Source organism: Microplitis mediator, chromosome 5 (genome assembly GCF_029852145.1).
Source record: "Microplitis mediator isolate UGA2020A chromosome 5, iyMicMedi2.1, whole genome shotgun sequence".
Classification (NCBI taxonomy): domain Eukaryota; kingdom Metazoa; phylum Arthropoda; class Insecta; order Hymenoptera; family Braconidae; genus Microplitis; species Microplitis mediator.
In genome coordinates, this window is record NC_079973.1 from 22,911,363 (window position 1) to 22,926,664 (window position 15,302).

General features: G+C 31.5%; 2 protein-coding genes across 4 annotated transcripts; one reads left to right on the forward strand and one right to left on the reverse strand.

Annotated features, from left to right (window-relative positions):
* The first annotated feature begins 3,327 nt into the window (after positions 1-3,327).
* Positions 3,328-6,776, forward strand: LOC130667847 (putative uncharacterized protein DDB_G0282499). The gene is made up of 3 exons (XM_057469717.1): positions 3,328-3,594; positions 4,986-5,246; positions 6,415-6,776. Exons 1-3 carry the CDS (start codon positions 3,388-3,390, stop codon positions 6,664-6,666), a joined length of 720 nt encoding a protein of 239 aa, XP_057325700.1. The 5' UTR covers positions 3,328-3,387; the 3' UTR covers positions 6,667-6,776.
* LOC130667846 (cell surface glycoprotein 1-like) lies at positions 6,768-13,803 on the reverse strand. 3 transcript variants are annotated; one of them, XM_057469715.1, is made up of 8 exons: positions 13,645-13,803; positions 13,464-13,566; positions 9,090-12,065; positions 8,835-8,996; positions 8,266-8,404; positions 7,997-8,182; positions 7,799-7,910; positions 6,768-7,198 (listed from the first exon to the last, which is right to left on the reverse strand). In XM_057469715.1, exons 2-8 carry the CDS (start codon positions 13,546-13,548, stop codon positions 7,007-7,009), a joined length of 3,852 nt encoding a protein of 1,283 aa, XP_057325698.1. In that variant the 5' UTR covers positions 13,549-13,566; positions 13,645-13,803; the 3' UTR covers positions 6,768-7,006. The 3 variants fall into 3 exon arrangements, with proteins under 3 accessions (XP_057325698.1, XP_057325697.1, XP_057325699.1); XM_057469714.1 differs by having other exon boundaries at positions 13,461-13,566; XM_057469716.1 differs by lacking the exon at positions 7,997-8,182 and having other exon boundaries at positions 13,461-13,566.
* Positions 13,804-15,302: the final 1,499 nt, after the last annotated feature.

Consider the following 15,302-nt stretch of genomic DNA (forward strand, 5'->3'; position numbering starts at 1 on the left):
GTAATATACAAGGCAACGTTGTTGTATTGAACTACGTAGAGTGATGCATCGTATCGAGGAAACGGATCTCTGTCATTTTCCGGTTGATACGAGTTCACAACCTCCTCATCGTCACATTCCCATCATATTATCAATATATAGATAGTCAGTGTGTTTGTAATTGTACATATGGATAATCTATCTTGGGTATGGCTAGTAGTTGTAGTAGTAGTAGTAGTATAAGAGTATGTACTTATTATGTACATATATCTATATATGTGTACATAATTTGTACACATGTATGTCCAATTGGTAATTGTATCCTGGAATTCCCAATAGAGCTCATCGATTTTAGTCACGGTACATTAGCTCTTGTATTTTTCTTCTTTAATCTACGATACTAATTTAATGGCTTCCGATATTAAGTAGACAATCATTTTTTTTTTCCAAGTATTACAAGTTTTAGTTACACTGTAAAAAATTTGCGGAATGAACGCGGATTAAACTCGGAACTACTGTTTATTTTTTTAATCCTCGCGGAGTGAAATTTACTCCGAATCGAAGTGAATTTAAATTTAAATAAAATCCAGATCACTTCGCTGAAAGACAAACTCTCTTTTTACTCCATATGCGGAATGATTTCTTGTAAAAACGAAACTCCGAATGACGGAGTGAATAAGGATTCAAATAAAATCCGAATTGACTCCCGATTTTTTAGAGTAAATACTTGAAATAAAATAAATAATTTATTAAAAATGTAAAAGATATTTGAAAAATTTAAACAAAGTGATGGAATTAAATAAATATGATTGAGGAAAAAAAGAATACAAAATAATTGGACGCAATTAAAGCATAGGTAAGGTGAAAATATAATTGTATTTAACCCTCTGACAACAGTAATAAATTCATACTTTTCATGAAATTAAAAATAAAAACAAAGTCGACGGACACTTAAAACCAAGCGAGGGTGTTTTATTTTTAAAAAATTTATTATTTAATATCACAATTATTTTAGCTGGATACAATAATTTATAACGAGGTGTAAACAAAGTAAATATATGTCTAAGAATACTAACAATATAAACTGCAGGCTTGTAAACCTGCTGGGCGGATCATTTATTCACTCGCTCAACTCGCGAGTTTCTCTTTTTATCCGTCTTTCTCTCCCAGTTATTTCATTTTATTTTATTTTATTCTGTTTTTTTTTTTACGTAATGACATTGAGATATACAGCGTGGATATAGCAATGTAACTATGTAGCACGCGTTCACTCGCCTCCTAATTGCACACTTGCTTCTTCATCACAATAAATAAATGCACATCTAAGCAGAGATTAATATCATTTGAATTATTATCGTAACTAAGTATTTTTTTTTATCAACATAAAAATTTAATTTCTATTTTTATTAACGATTTTGTCAAATATTTAATTTTTTTTTTTTTCAATTAACGGATAGTAAAATTCTTAACCCTTCGAAAAATTAATTTCACTAGTGTTCCAAAAACTAGAACTTTCAGAGAAGTTTTTGGGGGGAAATTTGAATCCCTCGGAATTTGAAAAAAATTAATCGTATAATTGCCATGCGTTGGGTCTAATTAACCCGAGTCAAAATATTAGACGTAAATTGAACGTTCTTAACGTTTTTAACGTAAATTGAACTTTTTCAACGTTTTAAACTTAAATTGAACGTTTTTAACGTAAATTGAACGTTTTGGACATTAAAAACTCAATTTGACAGCTTTCAACTTATTGAAAACGTAGATTGGAGTATCATAAATCGAAAACGTAACTAAAACCCATTTAGACTTACAATAAGAAAATATAAGCATACCAAAAAATTTTTTTCATCGATTTTGTACTCCTGGATTATAATCATGTCAATTCCCTAAAATTTTGTCGTCCGCCTTTTTGGCTCTTAAATAAAAAATTCGTATTTTGAAAAAAAATTTTTTTCAGTTTCATACTTCTATCTTTAACACTATTATATCTTTTTACATATTATGATATCAAGGTTATGAAAATTGTGATTACAAATATTGAAACAAATTAATTAATGTTATCATTAAACAAAAATCATAACTCGTGAAATTACCAATTTTTTACGAACTAAAATACAAAAAAATCGTTCAATTTACTTTCAAAACGTTAAAAACGTTCAATTTAGTCTAATATTTCGACTCGGGAACAATTAAAATAAATCTCTCAATTGAATGATTTAATTTTCATACCAAAAATTTGAAAATTAATATAAGAGTAAGAAATGAAATATTACGCGAATTAAAGTAATATCCGATTTAAAAAAATGATGACTTGGTAGTAAATAAAAAGGGTCAAAGGGTTACTTAAAAGACAAAACCACAGGGAAAAGTGCCCTGCTAATGAATTCCAATGGCCTTAAATATGTGCTGGCATATAGGAAGTGAGCTGGCGACTGGGGGTGGTACACAGAAGGTGGTGATGAGGATGGCGGTAACCCTTTGTTTGCATTAGCCTTAGTCAAACATTAAGAGCCAGGGTGCCACGGACACAGTATCTAAAATTGCTTTAACGTTAACCCAACTACACTCACTGCAATCACGGGTGTCCGGAGGGTGCATTTGCCTTTGCCTGCAAGACCGTGTTAACCTCACACTCGTTCTCATACTCGTACATGTACGCCTACATCTCTTGTCTTTCACACACTGTGCTCTAGTGCTTGTTCTTGTCCATACTCTGTACCCTCTGTACTATGTACTATATAGATATATTATATATATAGTTCAGAGTTTACAGTCTCCAGTCTGGAGTCTAGTGTATATTGTATTAACGAGCGACACAATAATGTCATTCACGATCACCCTTCCAAGGTATGGCAAGTCAACGGGCCATTTACGAGCGGGCAATTCTCTGTTAGTTATCAAAGACCATATATATATATGTAGTAACATCAACTTCTTTAACTTTACTATTACATACTAAGCCGTTCCCACTTGTTGTATATATAAACGTATATATATGATAGTATTCCCCTGAGGGATGTTATATATGTCGCAGATAATTTATGAACTAGAAAAAAAATTTAGCTAATGAATCAGGAAAAAATATGACCGGACAATCAATAATTTAAGTTACTGCTTCGAGGAAGTTAGTCAAGTAGTATATATACTACTAATTTTTTTACATATATTTATATTTAAGAAAATAATAATAATGATTTGTTTTTTAAAGATTTGTTTGTCATTCTTAAGATAATTTTATTATTATCGTTATTATGGAGATGCAATTTTTTCAGTCGTACATCCGAAAATAATTATCCCTACTATAAAAATAAAATTATGTCGAGTTATTTGTTACTTATTTTTATAAAGAACATTAGTCTGTTAAATAAATTTGCGACGTATTTACTACAGTGAAATATTTATTATAAAATGATCAGGTCGTTTTTTGGGGTGGGACTTATTTTAGTGATACTGAAATTTAATGAAGCGGTTGAAGTGTCGGATAAAATTGATTTTAATACAGAAAATGATAAATTTAGTCGTCTAAATAAATTTAAGAGTTTTGAACATGATTTTTTGCCAGCGGATTTTGAAACTAAACAACCGCCAAATAATAAAAAAATTCCGTGTAATGATGTAAGTAGTAGACTCCAAAAGTGAATTGAATCCACATTAGACTGGTTCAAAAAAAGTTACTAATTTTTTAATTCGAAACAATTCCATTTATACCTTCGAGGAGGTGTAGAAAGATGCCTGTTAAAAGGAGAGTTCTTAATATTAATATTTAGAGGTCGCTCATCGCAAATTTCTATTTCCCATTGAAATAACATTGGAAAAAAAATTTTTAAACTTTGGAATTTTATATTTCGGTCTAGAAGCAAAGTGCCGGGATGAGCGATACATATTTTTATAGACAATTAGTTGCTCTACAAAAAAGGTTTCTTATCATTTTTAGACAAATTCACTCCTTCAAAAGTTATTCAAGGTTAAAGTTTAAATTAGAGTAAATTTAAGTTTTTTTTCTTGATTTCTGACAAAATGTTAAAACTTATCACTTAAAATCATAAAATCATTCATGAAAATTTTATGAATGATTATCTAGGGAAAAGTAGGGCCAGTTATAATTTTTTAAATAATTTTAAATTTCTTTTTTTATTCTTAGTCTTAACTCCATAATTTAAAAAAAAATTTTAACTAAAACCAGAAAATAATTTATTTAATACTTTAATATTATAATTAATAAATACGAGTAAAAAATCAGGAGTGAATTCGGAGTGATTATGAATTTTATTTAAATCTGAATCCACTCTGTCACTCGGAGCTCCGAAGTTTTAGAAAAAATCACTTCGCATACGGAGTTTCTTTTTCTAGCGGAGTGATTTCGGAGTGATCTGGATTTTTTTAAAAGCCCCATTTACTCTGGTTCGGAGTTTTAATATTTAAATAAACTCCCCTTCGGAGTGAATTTCACTCAAAGCAGATTAAACAAATAAATAGTCATCCGCTCCACATTTACTCCGGATTTAATCCGCGTTTACTCCGCAAATTTTTTAGTGTATCATTAAGTTTTTTTCTTTAGTATCTAGTTTATTTTTTATCACGTGTGGCTCATTGAAAAGTACGACGTTTAAATTTAAGACAAGCTTGATCTTCAAGTAAAAACCGCTTGCGACGTTACACAAATTTATTGCACCGCATAATCATTTAACAAAATGAGAAATAAAATAAAATGACCCGTCTGACGAGCAGTGAATTCAAAATAGATTTTTTAGGCAGCATCACAAAAACGACCGTTAAATTTTGTTATAGCTCGTTATAGATTTATAACAACTCACAAATCCTATATGCATATATATATATATATATATATATATACATATTACCCAGACGTGCAAAGTTTAGAGTCGTAAATATATATTAAAATATAATAAAATCTGTCAAACACAAACCAACCGAAAAACAAAAAAATTTACTATTGCATTAATAAATTTTTTATATGAATAATTTATTACTTTTTTTTTTTACAGGATCCATTAACAATTGTTCATAATATTCAACTAGACATAAATGAAAATTTAGTAATTACTCAGGACAACAAACAGATAAATAATCAAATTTGTAATTTAACTGTAAAAACCGTAAAAGATAAGTTTGGAAATTTGGTAACAGCGATACAATTTACATTAATAACAAAAATAAATGAAATCAAATATAATGAAATTCCTGTGATTGACGGAGTACGTGGAATTAATGACGATAATTATCAATCTAATTCAATAAATTCGCAGGTAATTAAATCAACAGAAAGGTTTTAGCCGATGATTGGATTTATTTTTTTTACACGTGTCATGGTGACGTAATCTATACCTATAAAATGATAGGTCTTTTTTTTGAACGCGCATCACGTAAAAACTACTGAATATTTTGACATTAAATTTAAACTACAAAATTCTGCGTATTTCAAAGAAGGTTTTCAGTCATACATTATTATGATTTTGAGGACAAAAAGTATATCGCGTTACTGATGCCATAAGGGCGTATCCCAAAAAAAATACCCTTGAAAAGGCATAAGGGCGTACAAAAAAATTTTTCCGGGAATCGACGTAGTTATGCCGGAAACGGGCAGAAATGCAAAAAAAAATTTTGGTACGCCCTTATGGCCCTTGTGGGTACCCACTGGGGGATCATAAGGGCGTACAAAAAAAAATTTTTTCGGGATACAACGTATTTATTTTAAATGCATAGAAATGATGAACAAATTTTTATGATCAATTTTTATTTTTGAAGTTAATAAAGAATTAATTGAGACAACCTTCTGTTAAAACTCGTTTTAGAAATAAAAAAAACCTACTTTTATTCAAAATGATCACTCTCAATCACAAGTAAAGTGATCAAAGTTAATTTCAAATTTTAAAAAAATATTTTTCATCATTTCTATGCATTTCAAGTAAATATACGTCGATTCCCGAAAAAAATTTTTTGGTACGCCCTTATGACATTTGTAACGCGATATTTTTTTAAATTTCATTTTAATAAATTTTATTGATTAACGATTGTTCTTTTTTTTTTCAAATAAAATAAAAGAACAATATATATAAATCTGTCCTTTTTTTGGCCTAATATAATTTTACTTAATTTTCTAATTAATATTTTAAAAAGTACTGAAAATACTAATAATAATAATAATCATCATCATCATCAAATTAAATTTCTGTTTGGAAGTACAAACAATTTTATTTTAAATGTGTGACAGTAATTTTAATGTTGAGAAATTGTATTGTTATGCAGACAATATTTTTGATAATAAATTTTTTATATATATATAATACATTTTTATTGTCCACGAAGCGGGCGGGATCTGCTAGTCTATATATATAAATGATTCAAAATATTTTAGCCTTTTTTTATGCTGGTATTTGATCATAAAATTGATAAAAATATTTTATTTATTTAAAGACACACCGACGATACAACACGAATAATTTCCAGCCTTCGCTCAATCCGAATAATTATTTTTTCCGACCACAAACGGATTATTATTATTACAATAACAACAATAATAATAACAATAATGGTGATGACGTTGGTATCGGCCATACATATCATCAAGAATCTTACGGACGGAAACCTTGGATGACTAGTAGAGATACGATTGATGATAAAATCGAACCACCGCTGAGTAAAACTTCGTTGAATGACCAGCATTAAAATTTTATTTTCCTTCTTTTATTTATAATTTAAATACTAAATATTTATGTATATATATTCATTTCAATATATATGATTAAAAAAATCAACTCTAATAAATGATATTTATGACAAAAGGAAATTATTTATTAATAAAAAATAAAATTAATACAATTAATTGTTTTAAAATAAATAAATCAATTGTCAATGTGGTAATAATTATATTGTCAACAAATAATAGTAAGTATATCAACGAGCAAAAAAAAACAATAGGTGAAAAATATATTTAAAAAAATGAGTTGAAATACTTGAATGAAAAAATTCATTTTATTGAATTTTTCCGAGTAATAAAGAAAAATATTTAACGACTATGGAGCTCTTGCATGGTCACTTTTCCATTGTCATTTATTAAAGTCATAGTACTTTGTTTAGTAATAGGTTTACCATCAGGTCCCGTCATTGAACTTGAACTAGAACTAGAGGAAGTTCCGAATGAACTACCGCCTGAAGGTGGTAGGGTTTCACTGAATCGTGATCTTATACCAGGACCGACCTATAATTTTTTAAAATTATTTTTACTTTACGGTCAGCTCACACATGACTACACTGTAAAAAATCGGGAGTGATTACGGATTTTATTTAAATCCGCATTCACTCCGATTCGGAAATTTAATATTAAAATAAACTCCTCTTCAGAGTAAATTTCACTCCGAGGAAATTAACCCGTCAGCACTCCCGTGATTTTTAGTGTCTCGCTTGCGCGACAGCGAAATCCTATAAGTTGAATAGTGTCCTGTGAGCAAAATCCTCATAACAGGAGTGTTGACGGGTTAAATAATTAAGCAGCCATGCGCTCCGCGTTCACTCCCAAAATTTTACAGTGTAATTTAATATAAATCAATTAATATCCATTACAAATAATTGATGATACCGAAGTTAGCAGACGTCTAATAATTTTTGGATTTTTTTTTAGACGATAAACCAGAAGAAAAAAAATTGCACCTGTAGTTTTTTAAATTTTCTACATGTGCATATTTTTAGTTTTTTTTTTCATCAAATTTAATTGTTCAAAAAAAAAATCCAAAAATTTTGAATTGTCTGCTAACTTCAGGATCATAATAATTGTTATGGAAAATTTTTAAACAAAACTTACTGGTCCAATACCACCATATTGGCTACTCCCTTGATTTCCTGCACTCGCGCTGCCGAATGCATAGGAACTACCATCATTACTTCCGGCACCACCAAACGGAATGTTGTTAAACCTAATTATGAATAAAGTAAGTAAAGATTTAGAGAGCAAAATAAGTTATTTAGCAGACATATAAGCGTAATATCAACAACCCATCACCTAGAATCTAGACTAAACGGAGACTGATCTTGGCCTTCGTAATCTCCGGGGTATTGGGTACTAATTCTGTCACCCATCACCAAGTAAGGACCCGTAACGCGCGTACGTGTATAGACTTGACCGTTAGGGTCCAGTGAGCCGAGGTCGCTCACAGAAGCTGACCCCATCGCCCAGGAGCCGACACCTCTTATTTAATTGTACAGACAATAAGCGACATAAAAAAACCGCCACCAAAGCGACATAAAAACATTCATTAAAATTAAACTTACTGTGATTGGGCCTGAATTCTCTCCTGCATTTCTCTGTTTTGTGACCGTATTCTGTCCTGCATTTCTCTGTTTCGTGACTGTATTCTTTCCATAAAATCGTTGTGCTGATTGAAGAATGGATTGAAACCGAACCCATAATCTGGTTAATAAAATTTATCAATTAATTAAACTAGTTCACGGATTGGTTGAATAATTGATGGTATCGATTGCCTGTAAGGTTAATTTATAATGATACTGTAAATTAGTCAGCATTGACATGCATAATATATTTATATATATCTAACTAAAACCTGTTTCTAAAATTATTGAATCTTAACATGCATTATTAATGATTTCTATGCGAAGATCATTTGATTATCGTGTAATTTATTGATTACTCGTATGATTTTTTATTGAATTCTGTCGACGGATGATTATTATAAATATAATTATTTTACATGCAATAAATCATGCGAAGTGAAACAATGATTTTGAACTCATGCATATCTTGTGTCCTTATCCAGTGAAACTGATGCTGTCTTTATCCATAACCCAACTGATTATTTCTGTTTTGTTTTTTTTCATCATACCTATGGAAGATGGGGCTCCATTGATCTCATTTCCGCCGAATCTTCCGCCAATGAATGGCGATGGGAAGGGTCCAAAACCGCCGAAAGGCCCAGCACCGGCGTTTGAATTAGCACTGGAGCTGGCACTTGAGAAACTTGATGCGCCAGAGAAACTACCGGCTCCTGACGGATCATTTCCGTTGTTTGAATTTTTGTTTGCGTCATTATTATCGTCATTATTTTTGGGATTATTTTTGGGATTATTTGATAGTTTACCAGAGTTATAGTTTGGCGATGGATTTGAGTTTAGCGGAGAACCATAACCATTATCACCACTGCTTTTGCGGTCGCTCAAGAAAGGATTTTTATGCGCAGAAGGTGGCGGAGAAGAATCATTCGTATCAAAAGTCCCGGAAATACTGATGATGGGCGTGTAGTTAGGATTTGATTTAGTGGGTGTTGAAGCGGAAGGTTTGCCTTTGGTACCAGAGTTTGGGTTATTCGAGGGATTTTTTGTGTTCTGTAATGGATAAGGGAGATTAAAATTGGGGAACATGTTTGGTGGTATCATATTTGGGGGGAACATATTTGTGAATGCGTCAGGCCATGGTCCAGACATGGGACCGAAGCCGTTGGCATCTGCGTTTGCTGATGAAAATGCACCGGCGTTTGCCGATGATCCGGGCCCGGCTTCTGCATTAGCGTTGGCAGAAGCGAAACTTGATGCTGAACCAAAACCAAATGGTGACTGTGGATATCCACCGGGTCTCATATTGGGATTCAGGAACGGATTTTGGGGATACGCTGGATTATCTGATGGCGATGATGGAGAAGAAGAATCGGAAGGATCTGAAGGGTCTTGTTCATCGGGATCGCCAAATCTAGGAGAAAAATCTGGACTTTGATCTGAATCAGGATCGTCAGGGTTTTCAGGTTCCTCGGGTTCTTCGTCTTCGGGAGCGGGTGTTGTAGTTGTGGGTCGTTTGGGTGGTCGTCGATTCGGTGGACGGTTTTTAGTACCGGAAGATGGTTTAGGTTTAGGCTTAGGTTTGGGAGTAGTGGCAGGATAAGTGGGTTCGTCGTCATTTGGATCTTGAGGCTCTTCTTCGTCGTTATCGGGAGGGGAAGGTGTAGTAGTAGTAGTAGTGGTTTTTGGTTTATTTTTATTCGTTTTGGTAGGTGGAGTACCTCGGTTAGGTGGCGTCGGAGGTCTTGAAGGAGGTTTTGGGGTATTTTTTACACTAGGTTGTCGTTTCGGGCCTTTAACGGCTGGTGGTTCAGTAACAGGGTCTTCATCGGGTACTTCGTCGTCATTGGGTTCTTGTTCGTCTTCGACTTCGGGGCTTTCGGTGGGAGCAGGTGTTGGTTTACGAGTTGGTCTATGGGGTTGAGGTGTAGGCTTTGGCTTAGGAAAAGGTGGAGGTGATCTTGTAGTTGGGTGATGGGGTGGACGTGATTTGACGTCAGTGCTTGGTTTGGGAGAAGGTGGTCTTGGAGTTGGGCGAGTTTTGACGCTGGTATTTGGTTTCTGAGGTTTTTGATTTTTAGGTGGTTCTACGGGTTCTTCTTCTTCTGTTGGTTCTTCAGGTTCCGTCTCATCTTCTATTGGTTCCTCGGGCTCATTGTCATCTTCAGAAGGTTTTTCAGGCTCTTTTTCATTTTCAATAGGTTTTTTAGGTTTATTGTTATTATTTTTGGGTTTTTCTGGTTTATTTTTGTTACCTTTTGGCGCTTTTGTATTATTTACAGGTTCATTGGGAATTTCACTATCTTCTGGCTCTTTTTCATCTAGTGTAGGTTCTTCAGGATTTTTTTCATCTTCAGCTGGTTCCGCCGGTTCATTTTCAGTCGGCTCTTCAGGTTTTTCATCATTTTCAGGCTTCTGAGGCTTGTTTTTAGTACCTTTTGGACTATTAGCATCATTTTTTGGTTTTTCAGGTTTATTTTTGTTCTTTGGATTTTTTGTATTGTTTACAGGCTCTTCCGGTTTGTCATCTGCTTCATCCGGATTTTCGTCTTCTACCTCAGGATTTTCGTTTTCTACCTCAGGATTTTCATTTTCTACCTCAGGATTTTCATTTTCTTCTTCAGGGTTTTCGTTTTCTTCCTCGGGGTTTTCGATTTCTTCTTCAGGATTTTCGTTTTCTTCCTCAGGGTTTTCGTTTTCTATCTCAGGATTTTCATTTTCTTCCTCTGGGTTTTCGTTTTCTGCGTCAGGATTTTCATTTTCTTCTTCAGGATTCTCGTTTTCTACCTCAGGATTTTCATTTTCTACCTCAGGATTTTCATTTTCTTCTTCAGGGTTTTCGTTTTCTTCTTCAGGGTTTTCGTTTTCTTCTTCAGGATTTTCATTTTCTTCTTCAGGGTTTTCGTTTTCTTCTTCAGGATTCTCGTCTTCTACCTCAGGATTTTCGTTTTCTACCTCAGGATTTTCATTTTCTACCTCAGGATTTTCATTTTCTTCTTCAGGATTCTCGTTTTCTTCTTCAGGATTTTCATTTTCTACCTCAGGATTTTCATTTTCTTCTTCAGGATTCTCGTTTTCTACCTCAGAATTTTCATTTTCTTCCTCAGGAGTTTCGTTTTCATTTTCAGGATTTTCATTTTCCTTATCAGGATTTTCAGCTTCCTTCGGTTCTTCATTTTCGTCCGTTGGATTCTCAGGGTTATTATCGTCATTTTCAGGTTCTTTAGGTTTCTTTTGATCTCTAGGATTTTTTTTACTATTCATCGACTCAGGCCTTTCATTTTCTTTATTCGTATTTTTAGTCTCATCAGGCTTCTCAGGTTCATCAGGCGACTCATCAGGTTTATTTTCATCAGGCTCATCAACATTATTCAAAGAATTAGGATCAGGAGTCGGCGTCGGTTTTGGCGTAGTAGGAATAACTTTAGCTTTTGTCGGTGGACTTTTGCCAGCAGGATTAGGTCGTTTAGGCGGTGTCTTAACACCAGGATTTTTAGGGGTATTTTTAGTCGGTGCTTTGGTCGCAGGCTTAGGTTTAGCGGTCGTAGCAGGTGGTGGAGGAGGATCACTATCAGGTTCAGGATCAGGATCAGAATTATCATCAGCATCCGGTGGAGAAGGCTCAATAGGATCCAAAGCAGAGTCATAGTCAGGTATTGCTTCATTAGATTTAATAGTTTTTTTTGTTTTAACATCACCACCAAGTGCTTCCCTTTTCCATATCCTTGATTCGTGATACCGAAACTTGCCGCTGATAAGATCCGTCAATGGCACGCGAAGTTCACCTTTTTGACAAAACGCAAATAGCACGACTTTCTTTTCTTTTTTTTTTATGATGCATTTTCAAAAAAAAAAATGATTTTCTTCAGACGATGCATGTTATGTGATTCATGATAAGAAAATTTAAAAGATTCTTGATAATTTTGAAAATTTAGTGTCGAATTATGCGAAGGCTGATTAAATATAAATCGATAAGCTATCTATATATAGATAATTAATGAATAAATATTAGTTGTCTACATTTGGTCAGAAGAAGACTGTATAAATAATATTATGTTTGGAATAAAGATAAGCATTCAGATTTTTTGTTTTTGTAACTGTGCTAATTACAATAATTCAAATATGCAGTGAAAAAAATATTGCGTATTTGAACAGATTGTTTTGTGATCTGCAATAACAATCTATAATAATCTTTAAATTAAAAATTTTTAAATGTTTTAACAAGTTTTAATATACTGTTTTTTACATCGAGTCTTTTATTCCAATACTGCACTTTTTTATTAAAGAATATTTTTTAGTCCTCAGTATTTTTACCGACTGAGTTAAGGGGATGCGCTACCGGACCTCTTTCTCACACTCAGAAAAATAAATGGGACCGTCTTTGTTTCACTCGTAGAGTGAATGAGAATTTTTTAAAATTTTTCTCGGAGACGAATTAGAATTTATGAAAGTACGAAATTTCTTGACCCATGTTAAGGTTTTAAAAAACGCTAAAGACTCTCTATTTTAGGTTTCTAGTGTTTGTCCGTGAATTAAATTGAATCGAAAATCGGTTACCTCTTAAAATTACTCAAGAAGACTATTTTTAAAAATAAATACATTTTAAAATAAAAAAAATAGTATTTTTGAGAAATCGCATTCAAAATTTACGATTGTGCGTCACAAAAAATTATAATCAACCGTAAAAATAATTAAAATGTTCATAATATAAAGTAATTTATGTTCAACTTTCAAGAAACGATTTGTTAAGTTTTTAGAAATACAAAAATTCGTTATTATTAATAATAATAATTATTTTAAAAATTTGTTACAAGATTAATTATGGAAAGGATAAAATGGAAAAAATTTTAATAAAAAATAATTTAAACAGTGAAAAAGATGTGAAAAGTAACGACAAATGTTTTGATAAATTTGAAATATGATAAATTAATATGATACTGAAGTTAGCCGACGCCTTATAGTTGTTAAATTTTTTTAAAATCGACAAATCATAAAAAAAAAAAAAATATCCAAAAAAATTGCACTTATAGTTTTTTAAATTTTCTACATGTGCATATTTTTTTTTTTTTGTAATCGACGTGTTGAAAATAAAAATTCAATTGCTGATTGTCTGTTAACTTCAGGATCTTAAATTAACAAATAATAGTTTTAAAAATGTATAGGGAAAGTAAAAAACTTACTACTATATAATGATCGTTTTTCAATTCCACTAACGTCACTCATACTCACGAGGACCAAAACAACACACGTGATGACCTTGATATCCATTACCTGCCCAACTGGTTACTACACAAATAAAAATGATGTCAGAAAAATCAAAATATTATTGTTCACTCAAATAGTTCTGTAATTACATGCAATTACCAAATAGTAAAACAATAAAATTCCTCTCAGTACTGAGAAAGTTAAATAATTGTAATAAAATGAAAATTTAAATAAATTCACTGTCAATTGAGTTGTATCTTCAGAGGTGCCAAGAGAATGACTAAGTTTGCACGCAGTGCGATCATCTTATATAGCATTGCTTAGCACCACCATCATCATCATCATCATCATCATCATCAACAACAGGTTCCCCCTTTGTTGCTTTACTCATGACGACTCAAAGTTATACCATACGATATCCTTCTGCTTTGTCACTGACAAATGTTGATTTTAACGCATTGTTATCCGCGATAATTGATTAAAATGTCCAATTAGTTTTCTCTAAAACCGAAGTAGTGAAAATTAGTGAATATTCGCTAATCCAGAGTGATCGTATTCAAAAAACCGCGCCGACTATCATCTAAATTAATGAATATTCAATATTTACAAGTGAATTTCGCTTACTCACTTTTGGAGGGTGACCTTGAAATTTTATTTTTTAATATCATCTGCATCCGTTTACTTCTATGCTCACAAATAAATATAATTATTGATAACGACTAACAATAACACCTGATAAATTACAAAAAAATTTTTTTTTTCTACTAAAAACAATTTATTAGTTTTTATTTTTATGCTTAAATTATTACGACTGGTTAATTTTTTATCTCGCCGTAAGTTTGTCAAAACAAGTGGAGGACAAATTTAATTTTTATTATTTATTGTTTTTTTTTTTTTTTTCTGTTATTAGAGATTATGAATATTTCAGGGAAATTTATTCTAGTTTAAAATCAAAGGTTATCAGCAAAACTTACGATGAGATATGATTATTATTATGTATCAAATATTATTATTATTAATATCGTTAATGTAAATGTTTACTTACTGGTCAATAGATCATGGTGAAGGTTAGTCTACTAAAAATATTTATTAATCGATGGATTAATTATTTATAATTAATGAATAATTTTATAAAATATATTAATTACTTATATCGATTGCAATTCTAAAATATTTCTCAATATTTTCAGTGCAAAGAAATAAAATTTAGAGGAAAATTTCAATAAATTTTTTATATTGAGGATGTAATGAGTAATTTAACAATAGGTAATTAATTTTTACAAGCATGTACAACTCATGATTATTAATTTAACGCGAATAATATAGGTAACAATTAACCGCGTGTAATCATTAATTAAATGTAATGTAACGAGATACTGTGACTGTGCATCCTGGTTTAAAAGAGATAATCGATAACATTTAATTATTGCTGACCACTTGACTTCGCTTTTCTATAAAAGTTTATTGTGAGTGTAAAATACCCAGGAATATTTAAATTATATGTTGTTTTTTTTTTTTTTCGTAATAATTTTTAAAGATGTCTTCGCTCGATGATCACGAGAAGATAATTGATTTATTAGAATAAATTGATTGATTGCGCATTTGGATATTAAGATGAGTCTTCAAATATTATAATTACGTCATCGGGATTTCCTCTGATTTATTTTGATAGAATATTTTTTTTATATATTTTTTTTTTAAATAAGTAAACATATAATGTATATCATTAAAATTAGTCATGCTTTTATCTTTTATGGTTGTCTGTAGTTGAATTTTCGGTGAAATAAAAAACTTAAAAATATTTAATTTATTATTAT

Excerpts from the sequence above, each read along its gene's own strand:
- LOC130667847 (XM_057469717.1), top strand. The coding sequence starts at position 3,388 with ATGATCAGGTCGTTTTTTGGGGTGGGACTTATTTTAGTGATACTGAAA. Across the intron at positions 3,595-4,985 it reads AAAAAATTCCGTGTAATGAT|GATCCATTAACAATTGTTCA; the intron begins GTAAGTAGTAGA and ends TTTTTTTTACAG. Across the intron at positions 5,247-6,414 it reads CTAATTCAATAAATTCGCAG|ACACACCGACGATACAACAC; the intron begins GTAATTAAATCA and ends ATTTATTTAAAG.
- LOC130667846 (XM_057469714.1), bottom strand. The coding sequence starts at position 13,548 with ATGGATATCAAGGTCATCACGTGTGTTGTTTTGGTCCTCGTGAGTATG. Across the intron at positions 12,066-13,460 it reads AAAACGATCATTATATAGTA|GTGAACTTCGCGTGCCATTG; the intron begins GTAAGTTTTTTA and ends TTTGTCAAAAAG. Across the intron at positions 8,183-8,265 it reads AGAATTCAGGCCCAATCACA|AGGTGTCGGCTCCTGGGCGA; the intron begins GTAAGTTTAATT and ends CAATTAAATAAG.